This window comes from Morone saxatilis, unplaced genomic scaffold (assembly GCF_004916995.1).
Source record: "Morone saxatilis isolate NCDOM2014 unplaced genomic scaffold, NCSU_SB_2.0 Contig11, whole genome shotgun sequence".
NCBI lineage: Eukaryota > Metazoa > Chordata > Actinopteri > Moronidae > Morone > Morone saxatilis.
In genome coordinates this window covers 8,126,555-8,148,483 of record NW_023339663.1, presented here as the reverse complement: position 1 = coordinate 8,148,483, position 21,929 = coordinate 8,126,555, and the positions used below count along the sequence as shown (strand labels likewise).

Sequence of the window (21,929 nt, the reverse complement as noted above, 5' to 3'; positions counted from 1 at the left end):
TTCTGGAATAATAATAATAATAATAATAATAATAATAATGTATGTATGTAAAAATAAATGACCAGTCAGTTTGTCTGGTGTAATGCATGCCTTCATTTGTTATGTATGTGAGTGCTTCCGTGCGTACATCATACATATGTGCATGCCTCTGTGTGTGTGTGTGTGTATGTGTGATGTCAGTCTGCCCACGGCGGTGCAGTAGAATGGGTTGTGCTGAATATAAATCAGGTGACTGAACAGGCGGGGGTTTCTTCCCAGACAAGCCCAGAAGATTGTGTAATGCCCACTCCTACATTACTGGTTTGTATGGGCACATACACACACACACACACACACACACACACACACCTACACACACACAACCCCTTCTCCACTTGGCGAACAACACAACAAGCACTGTATTTATCAGTTTGCCTTCAGATAGACCACCCGGGTGGAGCACAGATGCTGAAGCTGACTGAACTCTGTTTGGAGCTTTGAAATAATCTGGACAGGACCTTGAATTTCAACAGAGGACTTCCTTCCTGTTGGATTAGTTTGGCTTTGGGAGGTTTGATTTGATTTTTGGTGGCGGCATCTTCAGCTACAAGGTTATAAGACTTGTCTGTTTGACTTGTCTTTTATATTCACTGCTGTACTGGTATTGTATTTTCCCCTGTGAATGCCGAGGCTGGTGGGTGACTCTCAGAAAAGAGGAGCAGAAGTGGTAACCATGTGGATCCCGACTCCCAGCATGACTCTCCTTCAGCGGATGGTGCTGTATGGGACGTGTGTTGTGGCGTTGATGAACTCTGTGGGCCTTCTGGTCCTCTTGGTCCAGCAGAATCATCAACGTTCCTTGCTAGAGCAGACAGAGGCAAAGCTAACAGAGGTGCAGCAGAGCTCGGTGGTGGAGTTTTTCCAGGAGGTTCCAAGACAAGCGGCGGGGATACAGGCGACCGTGGGGGAACATCCGCAATACCAATACCAATACCAGAACTCCAGGAATAAGAGAAGTGAAGAGCTGGAGAAGGAGCTGCTCCATGAGCTTCATCAGGAGGAGGGACAGGAGGTCCATGAGCAGGAGGTCAGCCAGGAGGTGGGAGAGGAGACAGAAAAGAGGATGAAGCATGAAATGAAACACAAACACCGACACAGTCAGAGTTACCACAAGGCACATGTGCAGGATGACATGATGATGATGATGACTTACTCCATGGTCCCGGTGAGTTGAGAGGTCTATACTGGTGTATCTGACTGTATATGAGGGAGAAAGAGTGAGGGCGTGCAGATTTATAAATACTGTACACACTATATTATCTGTATTATTTTGTTATGGCTGACTAAAGCTGGTTAAAATTGGGAATGGTCTTGGGGCCTGTGATCATCAGGGGGCCTAAAGGTTCCAAGTCCAGTTTATGTCCACTAGCAATGCAAACTGAAATAATAAAATAGGGGGTCTTCCTGCATTATTAGATAATCTCTAGGCCTTTAAGTAAAACAGACACAAAAAGACACCTTGTACCTTGTAGATGTACTTGAGTATTTCCATTCTGGGCTACTTCTTTGCTCTTACTCCACTACATTTCAGAGGGAAATATTATACATTTTACTTCACATTTAATCGGTAGCTATAGTTACTGTGTTAATGTTAATATGATACATTGACCAGCTAGTTAAATGTTTAGCATGAGTAATAATAATCCTATAAAATAATGTATATTAAAACATACATACATTTATACTTTTACTTGCATTGTAAGTTTTACCCCACAGTCTATTTTTGCTTATTTAGTCTGCCCCTGTTGCTAAACTTTGATATTTTTTCTTAAGATCAAATTGTTGATCGACATTTGCAACAGCACCAAGGGAGTCTGCATAGCCGGTACGTCTTAAACATATACTTAAAACTACCTACTTATGTCCAAAATATTATTTGTAATTCTCTCACATCCTCAAACCTTCTGTTGCAGGACCCCCAGGACCGCCTGGTAAGTGAACCCATAATCCCCTTAATTTAAAATCTAGCCATACTGTATGTCTCCTTTGTTGTTTAGTGACCCATATCTTTGCTCAAATGTGTTTTCCACTCAGCCCATGGTGAAGATTTTTTGTGCTACTGTAGGTTTGCCGGGTGCTGACGGTATGCCTGGCCACAATGGGACTGATGGCATCCCAGGAGTGAATGGACTGCCTGGGGCTGATGGGAAAAGAGGAAAAAAAGGTAAGGAAATAGTGAGGCTCTACCATCCATTTTTATTAATACCCCGGGCAATGCTGGCCACTTTAGTGAAAAACTACTGGTACAATGTAACAGTCAAAGGGTTGAGAGTCTAACCTGGGGTTAAAAATACAACACAAAGCACACAATGTCACATAAAATAATGCACACACACACAAAGAACACACATAGACACAAAGTCAGAACATACCAACACACTCAGTTTCCTGATCTATATCTGTATCATCATGACGTCAGATTTTATTCACAATGGATTCTACTTGTTATTCATAAATGACTGAAGAGGTTGAAACAGCTGTCTTTCTCTCACATTCTCCGATAATATTATTCATTTCTGTGGTTTTGGGCCTCAGTTAAAATGGACCGGAAATATTCTCCCACTTCACTCTTTTCTCCTCCACAGTGGATGGGATGATTCACCGGAGCAACTCAATGGAATAATTCATGGTTTTGACAATAGGGCAAAGTATATTGAGTTTATGAATGCAATCTCGGATTAGCTATTTTGCATAATGTCCTCCACAGGGCCACCAGGTGACAAAGGAGACCCGGGTGAAAAAGGAGATCGAGGAGAGCCTGGTCTGCCTGGAGAGAAGGGACAACCATCCAATGATGTCATTATTGAGGGCAAGTAGAACTTTAACCTCTTAGTTTAAAATTAAACTGGAGATAAAAAATATAAAAAATAGCAAAAGCTTCTTTTAAAATGCCCAGATCTTAGGCATCCTCAGAATAAATACTTTTTTTTTTTTTTGAATGTTGTTCTCTCTTTTTTGGACAGGTCCTCCTGGACCTCCTGGTCCTCCTGGACTCATGGGCCCTCCTGGACCTCCTGGACCTCAAGGGCCTCCCAGAACAAGACACCACAGAGCCAACCTGCAGTCTGCTCACACCCTGGGTAAGAGGCCTTTGCTGACCTATATCAAACTCTGCAGCTGAGATGGAAAGTTTATGTTTGACCTTACCTCAACCACAAGGTTTGTGTATTGCTGTTCTGGAGCTTTCGATCATATCACACGATCTTCCTCAGGAGATGAGTTTTTCCTGTTGTCATAGAAAAGTATGTTGACATTTCCATTGTTCTGAGCAGTCCTTAAAGGCTTCAGAAAGTTTGAACATCTAGCTACAATTCCATAAAAACTGGGATTGAAAGCTCCAGAACAGCTACTACATGGACCTTGTAGTGAGATTGTTTTGTCTATTACACACACACATAAGTTGAAATTGTTTCCAGGGCTGTTACACGCAATTCCAAATGATGAAACCTCATTGGCAAAGGAGGCTGCAAAACTACACGAGAAGCCTGTGAAGAAGAACGGTGAGTTTTCAAAGAAGTGTGTCTACATGCACAATATGTGCTGTGTGGTTAATATGTAAGCATCTAAGATCTCTGTTGTTTTGTTCCCCCTCAGAATGCCTGATCAAGTCTCTGATCAACCCCAGGAATGTGACAAAGATGGAAAGCACATTTGGAACGTGGATGAAAGACACAGCTCGGCTGGACGATGAGCGCATATGGGTGGCAGAACACTTTTCTGGTAGGTTTGTTACAGAGTACCATCAGCATGGACACTGACAGAAAAGATTTGAATCTGAAACCAATGTCAAGGCTCTGTGCCTCAAAGCAATACAGGCATATTAGACTAAAAAGTGCTACATAATTTTTTTTTATCAGTTTGTGAACATTTGCTTGTTCTCCCCCAGGTCGTATGGTTAAGGAGTATAAAAGCATTGCTTCCTACCAGAACAGCAGCAGTGACAATGTGGATGTTAGAAAGTTCTACCAGGGCTGTGGCCACACTGTTCACAATGGTTCTTTCTATTATCACATCGCTGGTACTTCCAGCATTGCCAAGTAAGCTAACAGACAAAGTGATGCAGAATTAAATGCTTTTGTTTGCATTTGTTCAAATTCCCTATCGTTAACAACTTGCTTGTTTGTTCATAGATTTCACTTTCAAACCAAGAGGCTTCACACTCTCACCATAGACAACGCTTTGTACCACAACTTCGCCTACCTGCTCCACAACTCCAAGACCTACTTTAAACTGGCAGCAGATGAGAACAGCTTGTGGCTGATCTTTGCCTCCAGTGTAGATGAGAGCATCATGGTGGCCCAGCTGGATCAGAAGACCTTCTCTATCACGTCCTACATAAACACCACCTACCCCCGCACCAAGGCCGGCAATGCCTTCATTGCCTGTGGTGTCCTGTATGTCACCGACACCAAAGACACCAGAGTCACCTTTGCTTTTGACCTACTGAAGGGAAAGCCGGTCAATGTGACCTTCGACCTGAGATCTCCAGGTGGAGTGCTGGCAATGCTCTCCTACAGCCCGAAGGACAGACATCTGTATGTGTGGGACCACAGCTATGTCAGGCTCTATGTAGTGCACTTCATCTCTGATGAGTGACAAACATATTGTTTGAACATGACATGCTGACTGTTGCATAGTCGGGACAGAGGGCCTCATGACGACTACCAACTATTCACCCTATCTTTGGAATCATATTTAGACTTTTAAGAGAGATCTATACATCACAGTGTCAACTTGTAGAATATTCCTGTCAGATGAAGGTGTAATTGGTTGTTAAAAGTCACCGTTTCACTGAAGGAAATCAGTTTTAGTGAATAATTATTGATATCGTCAAAAACATATACTGCTGTGTTTATATCCCATTTGCAATGTACATGTGAGATTTTGAACTTACTAATGGCGTGAAAACTTTTTGGCATTTTCGATCAGTTGACAATTTGTACAACTTGAACTTATAACTCCGTGGCCGTTTGTGTTATTACATTATTTAGTGTATTTGCATGACAATGATCTTTTATGTATTTTTATATAGATGTACATGTTATCCACCCCCCCCGGGATATTCTGTACTCAGTCCACCTGCCTTTGTGATGAAGCAGCATGGTGCCTGGTCGCTCTTCCTCTTGACAGAAAAAAAAACAAAAACAAAAAAACAGTGCCAAATCACCCTGATGAAATAAAAAGAATTTATTCACTTTACAAAGGTAAAACTCTGACCATGACCTGTTCTCTCACACACCTCCAGGCTCCAGTGCCCTAGAAAGCGTCTACCCATGATATTGGCTTCTTTTGAATTATTACATGCACACACACATACACACCAGACATCAGTAGGACCATCGGTAAAACAGTTAAGATACATACAGTACACATAGTGGGCAGAAAGAGGGAGAGAAACACAAATCTCTTTAATAAATACCATACATACACTTAACAAAAGTTACAACTAATCCAGCTGGTATGATACAAACCAAAAATAAAGAAATGCTTTCATGTTTGTACAAGCTGTTGTGGTATTTCATATATATATATATATTTATATCATTTATATATTAAAACTATTTCAAACGTTTTACTACGAGGCCAAATAAAGCCAGACATTCATTTGTATATAACAGTTTCTTCTTCAATAACCTATTCATTTGAAATAAACTTTTAGTGTCTCCAGAATTTGAGTGCAAATACCTATTCCTTATTGAATGAAAACAGTAAAAACAACTAGCGAGGTAACACACACTTACATACAGTAGACTGTGTTGCACATCTCCCAGTCAGATACAGTAAAACCCCTTACATTCCTAAAATAAAAGGCAATAAGTTAAATAGTTTTACAAAGGAATGGTCAACCAAACAAACACAAACATATAAATAATTTAAATTAATTTAAAAAAACAAAAACAAATTCAAGAATATCTTGTGCAAAACCAGAAGTGAACCTTTGTGTTTCTGCTATGGGTGGGTGGGCGTTCAAGTTTGGACCAGACAGATGGAAACATTGAAATCACAGGGATAAAACACATCAACTTCCAAACAGGAATGTTCTAGCAGTGAGTCTGCCACACAAACAGGCATTTGAGGGCAGGTGGGCGGGCAGGCGTACAGAGGGCAAACACAGCAGAGTGAAAACACACTCGTGGGCCAATCAGGGCCGGGTCTAGCCCAAACCAGGAGAGGCCAGTGTGAGTGATGGACAGCCAGTGAAAAGGGGAGTTGAAGGGGTGGGGGTGGGGGGGGTGGGGGTGTCACTATAGGAGCAATGCACCATCAACTCTTCCATAAGGGCTGAGAAAAGCCGGGCAAAAAGGCAGGGGGGCAAAACCATTAAAACAAAAATGCAGATTCCAACAACTCGATTCACACTGGAAACCACTGACTTAATAACAAACCACAGTGCTGGTTACAGTAGATGCTAAGAGATTTCAGCTGTGGGCACAAAATGACAACAGTTACACACTTTTAAAATTTTTGCTTGAGCACTTTTACAGAGCACTATCAATAGACCTGTGATTGCACCGCGTAACGAGAACAGGACATGCATAGCTTCCCTATGGACACACTCTAAGAGTAGAGATTCTTCAATAAAATTACAATAAATCTAGCTTTAAAATCAAGTATGATACCTTTTGCTTGTAACTTTGCTTTCAGCCTTTGGGAAAAAAAAAAATATTTGCAGCTCCGTTTCTCATTCTGGATATGATTTACATCAAGTGTAAACCCATGAACACTGCACACTCTGAAAGATGCCAAAAGCATGGTGATCTTTTGACTAACTCTTCCCCATACACTATTAATGCCTAGCGAGTGTTACATAAGCTTTTTGTGTTTTTTCTTGCTGTCTCTTTCCTCTTTGGACACTCAGAAGTGGAAGTAGGCGTTACAGGATGTCGACCAAGCTGCTGGGTATATTGTAGCGGTCAGGGAGGACCCTCATCTTCAGGGTGCCGTCTGCTCCGCAGGTGAAGATGCGGTTACCAGGCCGCGTCTCCACCTGCATGACACCGGCACCGATGTTGCGGAAGATGGATTGCTTGGCATGCTCGGTGCTAAAGGAGTGCATGAGCCCGTGACCGGCTAACTTCCACACCTGGAAATAGAGAAAACAGAGGGAGAGAGGATGGAACAGGTGTTATGAAAAATGTTTTTTCCCTTTTCACACCAGCCTAATTATTTTCATCATGAGTCTGCCACTGCAATTGTCAAGGGCCAAATTCAATTTTCTTTGACACTTTCACAAAGTGGTGTAAAAATGATTTTGTACAAAACAAGTCTGCGTGAGAGAACACATAACACCTGAAGGAGAGAACCCATTACACTTGTTTTTAAGTTGGTTGGTTGCTTGTCAGTTTTCTTGCACTTCACAGTCATGTAAACTCAAGACCTACCTCTTCAGCCTGGCTTTAACTAGGAATGGATTTTAGACATTATCTACCAGTTTTTACTCAGTTACCTTTTTGTATTTCCTTTGTGAATTTCATTGTTATTAAATACTATTGCTATACCTGTAAAAAATAAGAAATTGTATTTCTTCATTGTCATTTTTATCATTTATATAAAATATTTTTTAAATCTACCTCATTTTTTTTTTTTTATTCCATTCTGTCTCATTATTGTCTTGTCAATCATCTGTGAAGCACTTTGAACTGCACTAAACTGTATGAAAGGTGCTACACAAATAAAGTTTGATTGATAGTTTTTTATAAAACAGCATCCAATTAATAACTAGTGGTGTCAAGCTGAGAAATGTCTCACCATAACCAGTGGTAATGTGATGGAAAATGTTGCACTGAGAATACATGTCTCAGAATTTGTTTCTGGCACAATGTCACTCTGCTTCCACTTGGTGGTTTTATCAGCAAGAGAAAAATAAAAACTGAAATAATGGGATGATGCTTAAAAGGGAAATTTTAATTTGGCGCTGTCAAAAATAGATTAGAAAATAGCAAATAAATCTGCACCAGAAATAACATTTAATGTGGTTAAAGCAGAACCATTGTTAAATCAGTCTGAGTCAGAGTGATCTGTACATTATCTTTTGCCCACAGCTGCACAGCTCATATACCTCTGCCTGCTCAGGACTGTGATATGTAGCATGATGATCCATTAGGGCTACATGGTCTCTATCTCATTCACGTTAAACTTGAAGTCACGTGTGACTCCAAAGAGATGAGAATTGAACTGCTAGATTATATGTTGGTATTAGATAGGAGTGGTACCGTACATAGAATGAACAGTAATACTGTAAAAAACATGTTTTTGCAGGTCTATGATTGAGTGATGGAGCAGAAATCACCTTCATGTTGCCCTCTGCAGAGCCAGTAACAAAGAAGTCCTCGAAGGCATCCAGTGCGAGGGCCTTGATGGCTGAGTCATGGGCCTGGAAAGTGTGGAGCAGCTGCCTCTGGCGGATGTCAAACACGCACACAAAGCCCTTTCTGCCTCCAGTGATCAGCAACTGCTGCTTAGGAGCATACTGTAGCACAGTGGCCCCGTTCTCATGACAGGGGAACGCTGAAGGGGTGGGTGGGAAGAAATGTGGAATCAGATCACAAAACATCTTGATAGACAGGGGAAAATCATTAAATATGTTTGTTTGAAACACTTGGGATATCTTACCATGGACCATGGTATTGCTAGGTGAAATCAGAGTGTCCCACAGGCAAACATTTCTGTGGGAAAAGTAAACCGGGGATAATATTAGTCAGTTAGAAAGATTAGTGTTGGTTTAATAGTGCTCTTCCTGAGTGCAGATACCAACCTGTTATCATTGGACTGTCCGGCCGTGGCGATGAGGCTGGAGGACGTGATGAAGGCAAAATCACCGCAGGTCTTAGTGTGGCACTGCCAACTCTGTTGAGAACAGAAATAAAAACCAACACACATATTCATTTTAATGACAGATATTTTCTTTTTTGTCTACAGATGCATATGTGTGTGCTTAAGGACACGAGGAAGGTGGGAGGTGTCCTCACCAGGTATGGTTTGGGGTTGGAAGATGTCTGGTTGACCTGCCAGAGACTGAGGAAGCCCTCTCCGTCAGCAACACCACACTGGAAGAAGAGTACAGAGCAATAAGAACAATCACACCAAGTAGCCAAAACATAGGTGTTGAGAAATGTGTGTGTGTGTGTGTGTGTGTGTGTGTACCTTATTGCCCTGGGAGTTGAAATAGAGCCGAGTGACTCTGGCGTTGCCTGCTTGTCTGAAGCAAATGAGCTGTTGAGGTCTGTTCCATTCAAACATTCTCACACTACCGTCCTGAGCCCCCGTCATGTCTGACACATGCACACACACACACACACACACATAGAGAGAAATAGGGACAAGGACAGAAAGACGGACAGACAGAGGGGAAGAGAGAGAGAGAAAGCAGATAAGGAGAAATTAGCCAAAACGTGATGATAATTAAATTGTATACAGCTGAAAACTATACACATGCTACAATGTAGTCACTTACAATACTGATAAATGGGATGGGATGTCATTCTCTTCACGTTATTTAGATTCCTCTTCATAATCTGAAAAACATCAACAAAAACATCAATTTCATAATGCATGATGTCCAGAGGATGAATTATAGTTTTTAGGTAAAACAAAATGTTCACATATATTTTGTGGGAAACCTGAAAATGAGGCTCATCATTAACAAACATGGCAGTTAAACATGGCGCCCTTCTTAGAAGAAGAGCTGCAGATAAAAATGGCTCATTCTAAAAACAAAACTATTCTTAGTTTCAGGTGATTATACACTAATGGAAACATACTTATGCATAACATTGCATCCTATTTCTACCAATAGCTCCTCCTAAATGTTACACACTGGAGCTTTAAATTGACAAGCAAATATGTTGGAGGTTTGTCTTATTTTAATATAAAAAACTGTTCTCTTCTGTACACCAAACATTTAATCACCATAAGAATTTGAATATTGCTGAATTACACTCTTACACATTGAACAAATTCAACTAATTGTATCTGCTTTAACATCATCTGAACTAAACCTCCCACATACTTACACTACACTACATACTACACATGCAAAGTTGACTGTTTAACCTGTTCTGTTTCAGCATAAACAAGCTAATTACGTTTTTGTTTTTCTATTTTACCAATATTTCTGTTATGACTCATCAGTCCTACAGTATTTATAAACAGTAATGTCTTGTTAGACTTCGATTCACGTGTTGGACAATTTATCAGGACTGTTGGAAAATGTCCTTTCTTGCTCAGTGTATCACACTCAGCATTTATCAACATGGCTGGTACATAGAGAACCCTGACTGCGTGTAAGTGTGACGCAAATCTGTACCTTGGGTTGCCGGCTGTGAGAGCTGCTGCTATCTGTGTTTATATGCGTCCATCTCTGCCATGCAAACACACCACCTTTCTGTATCAGCCTCCATAGACTCAGCAGGCCAGCTGTTTAGTCGGCATGGCTCAGTTTGGCACGACATTGATAAGAAGTAAAAAATATAAACTTCTCCTGAAAATGTGCAGGACCGAACAGACTGCACAATTAAATCCTAGTAGTTAACTGCCATGTTAACTTAAATAAACTTTAGTAAAGCATCTAATGAGGAGCACACACGTTATGAAACAATACTGCAGAGTGATGACACATATTCTACACTGTTTAAAAGCTCCAAAACAGAGCTTAGTTTCCCCCTACAGGCTATTACTGAGAACTACGTGCCCATTACCGCCTGGTTTGGCTGTGTTTGTGTATATGTGTGTTTGTAGTGAATAGACTCTTACCACACTGGCTCCCATGCTGGTCTGCCCACTGCCGAGCCATGGCATGGATGCAGAGACCTGCATCTGTGGTGGTGCAAAGGGGACAGAGCTAGCCTGGGCAATGTTGGTATGAGAAGAACGATGGTCTATGTCATCAGAGCTGTAAAACAAAACACAACCATAAGCCATCATGAAGATGTTTAATACATGGATGTTGCACAAAGACTCATTCACACACAAAACATTTAGGTCAGCCAGATTCTATAAGGGTTTCTGCAGGGTTTACCAAGTTAAATGATTAACTAACTAATTAAGACCTTTTAAGATCATATTGGCCAAAATATGACAGTATGATGGAAAACCAGTAGGGATGATAAAGTTAAATTATTTCATTATATTTCAGCTTGGAACATCCCTAGTTGTGACTGGTGTTTTTCTTTTGGTTTTGTATGCGTATAACCAGAACATGCTTCTTTCTCAGCAATTACTTTTTCTTTTAATATAATTACATTTTTATTTTGTTTTTTAAAGCAGAACAAAGAACTATATCTAAGTTTCCTTCTACAACACTGAGTTGTAAATGACAGTAAAATAACCTGAAATCCTTGAGGTTTGATAAAACAATGTTTTGTAAGCTCATATCTAGGTGCATGAAATATTTGGAGAATAAAAACGAACTAACTTAATTATGCATGTGCAGGAGCAGGGAGAATTAAAACAGTTTCTCTGAGGACAGACCAATTCCCAGAAACTCACCTGCGGGACTCCTTATCAAATTCCTCCCCTATCCAGGTGAAGGGCTGGACTGCTACCAGACTAGACACGTCCACCTCCTGGACATCATGAGTGGAGGCCAACACTATCTCATTGGAGTTAGCCTGGAAAGGGAGGGAGCAGGGACAAGGAGGGAAGAAAAGACACAATCAACGGGGGATTTGGCAGCAGTTTCCTCTAATTTCCTAGAAAGGAATTGATATGTATTAATTTAATTTAGAGGCGGGTTCCAAGAAAGGGATGCCTAGACTAGAATGAAGTGTTTCCCAGTCATTGTATCTCTCTCTCTCTCTCCCTCTCTTTCACACACACACACACAAACATATGCACTCCTTACCTTATTGATAGCAAATGCCATGATTATATCAGACTCCTTATGAATGATTTTAGCTTTGCCTCCTGGGTAGCCCAGATCTGCCTCCACCTGGAAAATCCCAAAAAACACAACACATCAAGGGTCAAGATCTTTTTATTTATACAGTCTGCGACCAAGACACATTAAAGCTACAGTAGCTCCGGAGCCACTGAGTAAAAATTTTGAAAAAACGTGTTTAAAAGCCTATTCTATTTATGTTAATTTGATCTATCACAAGTAGGGCAGAAACATTTACTTCCAAAACACTTGCTTTGGGCCATGAAGTTGCTCCAAAAACATTCCCATTTCACATTAAGGTAGCGCAAAGTACGGCCACATTAGGACACAGAGGAGTAATCATATCATATGTAACAATTAAATATTGACAGTTTTAACTACTGATCTGTGTTTCCCCGGTAACAACACCCTGCACAATTAGCAAGCCCCACGCAGCCCTGACAGTGAGCATGCAAGTTAGTAGGTCTACTGTATGTGCAAATTCTCTTAAGGGGTGTTTTTTGCATTTAGGTCCAGCAGAATCAGTCCAGCTAGAGAGGAAAAAGGAGTGAGAAACACAGGGAGACGTGTTATTGGTAGGGATCAGATGTGAGGTTATGTGAGTGGATGTCATAGGTGTCCCAGTGAGAGGGAAAGATTAGACGTTAGATCTAAGCCTCAGAGCTTTGAGTAGATTTTATGCCAGAAAAATTGCCAGAGCAGTCACTATCAGGCCAAGCTGGGGAAGAGACATCAAGAGCTGCACCCAGTTTGGTGCTACCTCTAACCATAACCTGTAAAACCAGTGCAATTGGTGCACAATAATTAAAAAAAAAAAGTTTAACACACTTGCTCCTTCAAGCTTGGCTTTGCAGTGACTCTCCCAGACAGACAGACGGACAGACAGAGCCAGGGCCTGGGCTGGTACAGTAAATGATACTACCTTATAGGGACTGCTAGCTCCTGCTATGCAGTTTGGGCTTAAACGGTCCATATGGTTCTCTACAGACTACACAACACACACAGAAGCAATATAGACACAGAACACACCAACACGGCACGACACAAACACATGCACAAACACAGAAAAATAAAACATGGAATGAAAAGAAAATGTAAAAGTTGACAAGGATCTTTGATGTATACTTGGTGATAAACTTCCGTCCATCTTATTAGTACGGAGCTACAGTCATGTAGCAGGATGAATGGAGATATGAACTATGGATATGAACTATTGGCTAGAGTTTAATTTAAAGAAACTCCAGTTAGCAAAGACTGAAATTAATGTTGAAATAATAAACAAAACTAAGCATCTGGGAACATAATCCCTAGGACTTTTGTCTAATTTTGGACTGGCAGCTACAGTAGCAGTCTATCGTGAAAGTGATTACATAATAATGAGTAGTTCTAAATATACCAGAAGGCAGTGGACTACCCTGTACTTTAGTTAAAGATGTCTAAGGAGTCAAAGCAGTGATGCAATGACAATAACTGTGTGTTACAATGAGGAGATAGATTTAGATACATGAGTAAGGCCTGCCCTACATACATGTAAATTTAGAAAGTCATCCTCTCTAAGCTTAAGTGCAATGAAAAAGACTATGTGGATAATATCTGTAGATTCTGTTTTCCATTCTTATGGGTAACCTACTGCTGACATGCTGTGCAAGTGAAATTACAATACCTACTGAATTGGCCCATACATTTTGTCCTTGATTAAAAAAATGACACCTGTCACATTTAAATAAAAATACTGTAAAATGACATTCTTGTTTAGGCATTTTCATAAATAAACTACTTTTAAAATACACATTGTTACAATTCTTAGATGCAAGTTATTTTCTGTCTTCTAACATGATATTCTGGTGCTACTTTATGCCACTTTTTTCAACACAGCCACAGTGCGTCTTCATCTGTCAATCCTGGCAATACAGTTCAGTGGCAGCAACTCGAGCCAGTAAAAAGAGTAATTTTGTTTTACAGATGACTCTAGTAGTTAAACGTGAGGAAAACCAACTTTTTAAAATGTAATTTCCAACAGAATGTAGTCTTATATGGGCCAATACAGTACTCGTGTGAGGGGAAGTGAAAAAAACATACAAAATAAAAAATGCAAACATTCTGGCATAAATATGAACTAATATGACTTGTTGGTCAATCGTGGGTTTAATTATAATAGCTAGTGGACACTGAACTCATAAGAAAACAAGCAGAAATTGTCTTATGTATGTCGGGTGCTCACCTCACTCTGCTTCCTTTTCTTAGTAAAGATGTAACGGATCAAAGTCTCCTGAAGAACTTCTTGTTTGACCAGGAAATGCCAAAGACGTCGGGCTGGAAAGGACTGGTTGTTCTTTGTCCTGAAAGAAAAAACTGTATTTTCAATACCATGGAATACGATACAGTCTAACACTGCATGCATGGCTGAAATTTAGTAACAAATTAGTTCTGTGTTTTGTGAAAAGTATATAAGCAAATTGTTAAAATAAAAATAAGTTTCTTTTCTTCTGTATTATCCTAATTATTCTACCAGTTGGACCCTTGTGTACTTATATGTCAGTAAACCTATATGCAATTAAGGCACTTGCGACACTTGAGAAAATTAAACCTGTGGTATAATCTGAACACACAATATACATAGTCAGTACCATCACATCTAACCAATGGCTGCTGGCTGTTTCGTTGTTCTCAGTTGTGCAGCTTAAGTATTCAAAAATTTCAAAAAGAAATTTCAAAGTATATCTTAAGATTTGCTGTTTCTACTCAGAAATGTAGTTCGATAAAGAGAGGACTCTCAAAGTGAAAGTTATTTCTAAGGTGACGTATTTTAGGAGTAGTGTTCTTAAAGATTTGATATTTGCATGTTTTAATAATAATAATAATAATAATAATAATAAAAAAATGTTAAAGGCGCCTCTCTGGGCACTCAAGGACAAAAAATAAAAACAGTAAGAAACAAAAGAAACGATAGAAAGACTGTAGACAGTTAAGTGGGGTATTTCTGTGATCTGTGCATATTTTTCTAAGGTAATATTTCATATGTATTGTCTGTTTGATTAGTACCTCTTGTTTTGTTACTGTGTACTGTAAATGACCGAGTGTATAGTGCCTTTCTTTAGTCTTCCCACCACTCAAAGGCACTTTTACACTACGTGTCACATTCACCCGTTTCACACATCACTCAGTGGAGAGTGGAAAGCCCATCGAATAGGAAAACTAATGGGTTCATACACATTCAGAGCGGCGATGCACAGCATTGGGAGCAATTTGGGGTTCAGTATCTTGCTCAAGTATACAGTACTGTGTATCTATCTAATTTAATCTTGGTAGGGCTTTTAACTACCAAGCACTGGTGTGTGAGAGTGTGTCTACAGTTTTGTATACTGTATATGATTTAATGCTCACTTGAAGGGTGTGTTGTCTGGCTCCAGCATGGCCTTGTGTCGGAGTATGGCAGGGCCACCTCCCGCGCTAAGGTCAGTAGGATAAGTGTTGATGTAGTTGGGAGGCGGGCCGTCAAATTTGTTCATTCGCTCCAGCAGAAGCTGCTCCCAATTCTCTAAAGTCTTCAGCACAGCGTTGCTAAGAGGGGAGGTGACTGGAAGGTCTGTGACACAAACACATACTGTATACAGGCAGCAGCAACACCAATGGATAGTTTATTTATGTATATTTATACAAATTCTCAAATTACACTAAAATATTTCAGTGCATCTTTATTAAGAACAAATCTTACTGTATATTTAGTTTTAAGGAGCTGTTTAGGATCAATGATGTGAGTTCGTACCTGTGAAGTCGAGGCCTGTGAGAGGGAGGAAGTTCTTGACATTATGATGAGCCAGTTTCACCATTACCAGCCGGATCAGAGCCCAGCTGCGTACGACACAGAAAGACATGCAAAAAGTTTTAACACTGAAGCAAAGGCTTCAAATTAGTTGGCAGAAAAACAAAAGAGGGTGAGACCTACCTGTAGGAGTTGGGGTCAGAGTGCTCCGTCATCTGCGTATCAGAAAGGAAGGCGTCGTCATCATCTTCATCATCCTCTGCACCGCTTTCGTCTGAGTCACACAGAGCATTGCTGTCTGAGAGCGGCAGGAATGGCTTGAGAGGGAGGAAATAATGATGGAAGAAAAAAAGCAAATGAAAAGGCAGATAGAGTGAGAGAGAGAACAAGAAATATGTTTTTAATAACCTAAGGACCATGAATCATTGATCTCATTAGTTGATTCCACATATGTAGAATTCAATGCTTTACCTTGGCCACAAAGTAATCCCACATGCTCAGCTCTGGGGGAATGAACTTCTCCCTGTATGCGGGTCTCTCTGTGGGCACAGGCGGTGGGGCAGCTGGCGTCTCCTTCACAGGGCGTCCAGGAACGAGCATCCTCATGTTGAACCTACGTCTGTATCGATCCACATCCTCCGCTGGGGGCTGAGGGGGAGCCACTGGGGGGGAAGAGAAAAACAAAGAGATGGTATCTTTTTAAACACAGTGAACTCTGATGAGGTCAATTATTGACTGTAGCAGACTGCAGTATTCTTCAGTTTTGTACAAATGATCAGGATGAGCTGAGACTCTGCATTATTTTAAAGCCAAATACATCTATCGGGGGAAGTGAACTGCATCCATACATCTACATAGGGAGTACAGTAACCACGATAGAGCTGAATTATACATTTTGAACTCTTTCATCCTATCTAAAATGTCTAAAATGTGATTCCAGTCTAAGACTATGACTTTTCATAGCACACAAAAGACAACTGATACACTTGGAAAAGAGGGAAACAAATGCACAAATACAAACGTTGAGGATGGAGGCACAGGGCAAGACACACTAGGTTGTGCACAAACCTGCACCATTATCCTGGGTGACTATCTCTGGCATCGCACCAGACAAAACAAGACAAGACACAAACCAGAGTAGACAGCGCAGTTAGACACACAGATACTACACAGATCATTACATAAATGAATAAGTAAATATTTGTCATAGTTGGGTAGCACAAAATACACACAGAAAACACATCAAACAACGATGGCAAATTTGTTGAGCAGTCATGTGCTAAGCATTTTTTTTGTATCCACAGCACTTGAGGGAGGCAAACATGATGAGATTGGTGAGTGAAACATGTTTAACTAGTTTAAAAATGAATGTTAATAGGAACATGATAGGGAGGCATCAATATGTAACATTTGCGGATGCCTGTGTGTTTGTGACATGCATGTAAGTTTGCAGAGGCGCTCAAAAGGGCAGTTTTAACATTTGGCAAATTCCTATCAACATCTGGCATTTAGGATCCTCCTAAGCAGCTCTTCAAAAGGCTTTTGGCTTTGCTGAGAGCTATATGAGACTCTACAGTGATAGAGTTGAAATGCCAGCCCGTATCTTCCTCCCTCACAAATACAATATGAGCACTGATTACTTTAGACTAATGCATACAAATGAACAGTGTCTAGTTCAGTCAACACACTTAGACTTATACAGCACAGCTACTCAGGAAACAAATATAAACATCTGGTGCAGAGAAAAAGCTATACAAGAGCTACTATCAGTCTATGATAGTCATTACCTCTATTACAAACTACTATACAGTAAATCTGGTTCATTTTTAAACATTATGTGCTACAAAATGGACAAAACAGAACTAGTTAAGCAGTTCCAGCTCTACAGTAGGATATTAATATCCTAATAACTTCTTAAGGTGTACCTGGTTTTGTCTCAGATTTAGTTTGAGAGGGCTGCTCAGCCTTGGACTCTGAACACTCATTGCTAGGCCCAGCTGTTGATTCAGTGGCACAATAGGAATGAGACAATGAGATGAGCATAGAGGACGTTACAACATGTACATGCAATGCAGAACACACACACACACACACCTACACTGACACACACAGCTGATGACTTATCATAACATTAAACACAGATGACTATGTCTTTACAGCACTTGTGAGCTTTGTTATTTGTAATGGGCATTCAGTAGTAGCTGCACGAGAGAGAGAGTGGTAAGTCAAGCAACTACAACAATGCACACCTGTACAGTTACCATGCACTGCAATCCTGCAAACCAGCACTGCAATTCACCAGCCCAGTTACTCACGGCTGGCCTTAGTAGCTGGTGCCACAGTGCCCAACCCCTCTCCCTTTGAAACGGTAGGAGGGGGTCGTTTGGGGCGCTGGGTTTCAGTGGGGATGGGAGTGGGGTTTGGGGTGAGGCTGCTCTGCTCAGGTCTTCCTGTCTCTTGAGACTCCTCTGGCCTGGCTGCCTCAAAATCAGCTGGCACTGGGACACAGGGCAAAGGGCACACTCACACAAGACACCACACAGCAGCAGCAGCTGCATCTTGGGAGAATCAATAGGACAGGACTAGGTGTATGTCTGTGTAACTATGTAGACAAGCCTGAGGGATGGAGCATTGCCTCAAATAAGACTTAAGTCAAGATGTAGAAAAGTCAACAGACGGAGCACAAGAGGACACCGGTAAGAAAAGAGTATAGAGACAGGGATTATGAAGACCAGGGAGAAAGACAACAATGACGATGATGATGGAAACAAAGGTGTTAGTAATTAACTACAAAAGAATAATTCTACCTGGTGGTGCCTCGGGCCTCTTTGGCTTAATAATGACTTTGGCCCCTCCCCCAAAGACCGCAGCCCACACACGGTTGTTGAGGGGATGTGCTGCCAGGCGGAAGAGTTCATTGCTGCTGTGAGTGCCCAGGCCATGGATGAGCAGCGAAAGATAAACAGACACGACTGCTTCACACAACAGCACGTTCAGCTTCGGCTGGTCCTCCTCTCTGGCAGACGTCAACAGAGAAATCAGCGATGACACACCTGCAGAGAGAGAGGACACACATATACACAACATGGTATATTTATAAAAGATTAAACTGTAATTTAGAAAAAAAAAACTTCCACAGCAAAAAAACACCATCTCTGCACAATACAGAACACATTTATGAAACATTTGCATGATGGTGTGATCAGTCTCTGTCTTTCCGTTTTCTTCCCAGAGGCCATGAAGCTCCTATTATAGAACACCATCTGCCTCTCTGCATAAACACAGTCTGCCTGCTTTGCTCTGCTCTTCCTCTCCTTTTCATATTCTCTCTCAATCATGTATTAGAGGCTCACACAACATCCATTTGCATTCTGTGAGGATTCTGGAATATGATCTAATTTAGCTTCAATCTCAAAGAGCATTACAACAAAGATGTTAATGAATAGCGAGCCCCTGATGAGCCCCAAAAATGCCAGTGGTTGGAAAAGCATGGGTGTTGTTACCTGGCCACTGTGCAGGAGCGGAATTGGGAGTTATGTGTTCTTCAATGCTTTCTGTGCGCAGTCGTTTCCTCTCACTGAGCAATAGGCCCTGGTACACCATCCCTGTAAACTGGTTGGCCTCTGTCTGGCTGCTGCAAAGCCAACAACATAAAGGATACCCATTTGTCACAACCATACCAAACATGTATGTTCAAAGATAAATATCAATATCGTGTATACACCCAAAAACATATTTATGTTTTGTGTTGTGATACATTTTTGTTTTCAGGAAGGCAAACAAAATCTTGCAGAGACTGTTGGACCTGTGGCATTGCACTGCAGGGGCACAGTTACCTGTAGCTATGGCTGTCACACAGTGCTTGATAGATGCAAGCAGACAGAGATGCTGCAAGTGTGTGCAGAGCATTCACCTAAAAAAAGAGACACATTTTTACTTATTCGGCATCAAAACAACTTCAGGTGACTGTGACACTAGTCTAGTCTAGTCTATATAAAGTTAGATTCTTATTTGAGTTCTGACCCGATCATCCATGAAGTCAGGATGTGGCGGGACCTCCATGAAGGTAATGGTGTGGAGGATGTCGTGGATGTGGTTGCTGAGATGGAGAACGGGATTAGCTATGACTGTCTTAGTTGGGGCAATGCAAGCTGAAAGTAGTGGCAGTGTGGTCGGCAGAGGCAGAGGAGACTGCAGCTGCTTAACTGTGAGTTCCTGCAGAGTGAGACAAGAAGATGTAGATTTGCATTGATTAGATTTTGCACTAATCCAGTAGACGTACATACAACATGTGTGTATGAATGTGTACCTGCTGGCTCTCCTGCAGAAGGAATAGAAGCTCCATGCGAACAGAAGTGACTCCTCCTCCCTTGGCTCCATGAAGACTACAGTAGGACAAAAACACCCTCAGCAAGGCCTGGTTCTTCCTCAGCCATGCCTTGCGCCTCTCAGAGTGCTGCTGCTTGGCCTGAAGACGACGGCGCTCCATCTGGTGACGCTCGTAGGCCCCGGCCTCTGTATGCTCCAGGGCCTCGTCTGATATGTCCACTGATGCTGTACGTTCTCCCCAACGTTCCACCTCTGAATCCTCCTCCTTCCCCTCCACCTTTGTGTTAACAGAATTTACGGTGAATAACCATGGTCAACCAGGAAAAAAACACTTATTAATGCACTAGTGCTGTATAAGTGACCATAAGTTTGCAAACACTAGATAAAACTTTATCAACGTACCTTGTAGTTGCAGATCTTATGCATGGCTGCTATCTCCTTCTCCAGCCAACTGTAGAGCTGAAAGCGGAGCTTCCCTCCATCCACCTCAAAGCCTGTGGCCAGCGTACGCAGCTCTGTCATCAGGATCTTCAGACAAGCACGGAACTTCAGCTGCTCTGCTATCACGTCCACCTCTGATTCACCCTGAAATATATGAGAGAGTTAGTTAAAGAAAAAAGGCCCACACTTTGCAGGCTTGTTGAACTTATATATATATATACATTTTTTTTTTTATTTAACAGTGAGGCATTGCTCCTTAAAACCTTTCAGAAAAATATTCAGGGCTGGATTACAGGATCAGGACCTCAGAATTGGTTATATATCCATGGCAAAGATTGTCATGCCAATTCGGCTTCTTTTGCGTGAGGTGTTGAATCCCAATGAGTTTAATTAGAATGCAGAACTTCTGGATGTGAATCATTGTCATTGTCCCTATATTCCAGTTAACCCAGTATCGGAACTGTCCCAGGCCAGGATTTCTATTTACATGACATTAAAATGACTCTCTGTGTTTAGGAACATATAATATAATAGTAACTTTTAAAATTATTTTAAGGTAGATTTAAAATAGAGATATCTCTAATGTTTCAAGCATTTATAATGCTATACTAAAATCATTCCAGTATTTGTAATTATTTCTTATTCTTACCTGTGAGTTCTCTCTCTGCAGTTTGGAGCCAACACTCTCTGAGCCTCCACCTGCTTTGGTCTCAGCCTCTGGTTTCTTCATTGTCAGCCCATCATCATCCTCATCCTCATCCTCATCTTCATCCTTGTCATTTCCCCAGTCCAGATTCAGGCCATCATCCTCCAACTTGACCAAAGGCTGGCTCCAATCTAACCCACCAGCACTATCATTTCCTCCCCAGGCATTTGTAGGGGCTGCTGGGGTGCCCCAGTCCACACCTCCCTGGGTGCCATTTTCCAGGGGTTGGCTTGAGTTTAAATTGGCCTTGGATGAAGATTTGCTGAGAGATGAGGAGCCAGCTTTCTTGGTAACTTTGGGAATCTTGGAGAGCACTTCCAGGGCCAGAACTGGGCAGCCCACCTACAGAGGATTAGATTAGATAAGATTTAGATACTATTAAAACCATGTCTAAACACTTCGTAATTACCATTTCATAAAACAGCTGTACTAAGACAAGTATATAAAAAGTCCCAATTGTATCAGAGGAATTGGACTGGAGTGAGTGGTCATATTATTGATGAGCCCACCTTGAAGTGTGCATTGGCAGTGGTGAAGAACAGTTTGCGTTCGATAAGGTTAATCTCATCTGCGCTGCTCTTCTCAGCAGGGAGGCCCACAGTTGTTGCTGTCCCCTCTGGATTTGCAAAATGGCGACGGATGATCAAAGGGTGTGTTCTCAGGTAGTTATAGAAACTAAACACCACTGGGTTGCAAGATTTCACTGTCACATCTGACACAGAGGAATGAAGAAAAGGCAGAAAAAAGAGAAAACACCTTTAAGCATGGCACAC

At 41.3% G+C, this 21,929-nt stretch overlaps 2 protein-coding genes across 6 annotated transcripts in view; one reads left to right on the top strand and one right to left on the bottom strand.

Moving 5' to 3' along the window:
* Positions 1-383: 383 nt before the first annotated feature.
* On the top strand, positions 384-5,706 carry gldn (gliomedin). Its single transcript, XM_035682370.1, has 10 exons — positions 384-1,204; positions 1,813-1,864; positions 1,953-1,970; positions 2,105-2,203; positions 2,747-2,848; positions 3,003-3,119; positions 3,456-3,539; positions 3,634-3,759; positions 3,926-4,076; positions 4,170-5,706. Exons 1-10 carry the CDS (start codon positions 662-664, stop codon positions 4,633-4,635), a joined length of 1,758 nt encoding a protein of 585 aa, XP_035538263.1. The 5' UTR covers positions 384-661; the 3' UTR covers positions 4,636-5,706.
* A 552-nt stretch (positions 5,707-6,258) lies between these two features.
* dmxl2 (Dmx-like 2) overlaps positions 6,259-21,929 on the bottom strand; it is a 38,440-nt gene continuing 22,769 nt past the window's right edge. For 2 of the 5 annotated variants that reach the window (XM_035682368.1, XM_035682369.1), the window contains exons 31-56: positions 21,666-21,868; positions 21,100-21,498; positions 20,412-20,594; positions 19,990-20,286; positions 19,704-19,895; positions 19,517-19,593; positions 19,184-19,314; positions 18,488-18,733; positions 17,997-18,178; positions 17,606-17,684; positions 16,152-16,342; positions 15,864-15,997; positions 15,684-15,769; positions 15,302-15,503; positions 14,139-14,256; positions 12,840-12,905; positions 11,882-11,968; positions 11,527-11,648; positions 10,792-10,930; positions 9,494-9,554; positions 9,184-9,311; positions 9,009-9,086; positions 8,795-8,886; positions 8,653-8,705; positions 8,330-8,547; positions 6,259-7,123 (exon numbers count right to left, since the gene is read on the bottom strand). In XM_035682368.1, coding sequence (XP_035538261.1) covers positions 6,914-7,123; positions 8,330-8,547; positions 8,653-8,705; positions 8,795-8,886; positions 9,009-9,086; positions 9,184-9,311; positions 9,494-9,554; positions 10,792-10,930; positions 11,527-11,648; positions 11,882-11,968; positions 12,840-12,905; positions 14,139-14,256; positions 15,302-15,503; positions 15,684-15,769; positions 15,864-15,997; positions 16,152-16,342; positions 17,606-17,684; positions 17,997-18,178; positions 18,488-18,733; positions 19,184-19,314; positions 19,517-19,593; positions 19,704-19,895; positions 19,990-20,286; positions 20,412-20,594; positions 21,100-21,498; positions 21,666-21,868 — 3,974 coding nt within the window. In that variant the 3' untranslated portion in view covers positions 6,259-6,913. The remainder of the gene's footprint in view (positions 7,124-8,329; positions 8,548-8,652; positions 8,706-8,794; positions 8,887-9,008; positions 9,087-9,183; positions 9,312-9,493; positions 9,555-10,791; positions 10,931-11,526; positions 11,649-11,881; positions 11,969-12,839; positions 12,906-14,138; positions 14,257-15,301; positions 15,504-15,683; positions 15,770-15,863; positions 15,998-16,151; positions 16,343-17,605; positions 17,685-17,996; positions 18,179-18,487; positions 18,734-19,183; positions 19,315-19,516; positions 19,594-19,703; positions 19,896-19,989; positions 20,287-20,411; positions 20,595-21,099; positions 21,499-21,665; positions 21,869-21,929) is intronic. The other 3 variants (XM_035682364.1, XM_035682366.1, XM_035682367.1) reach the window with 2 other exon arrangements.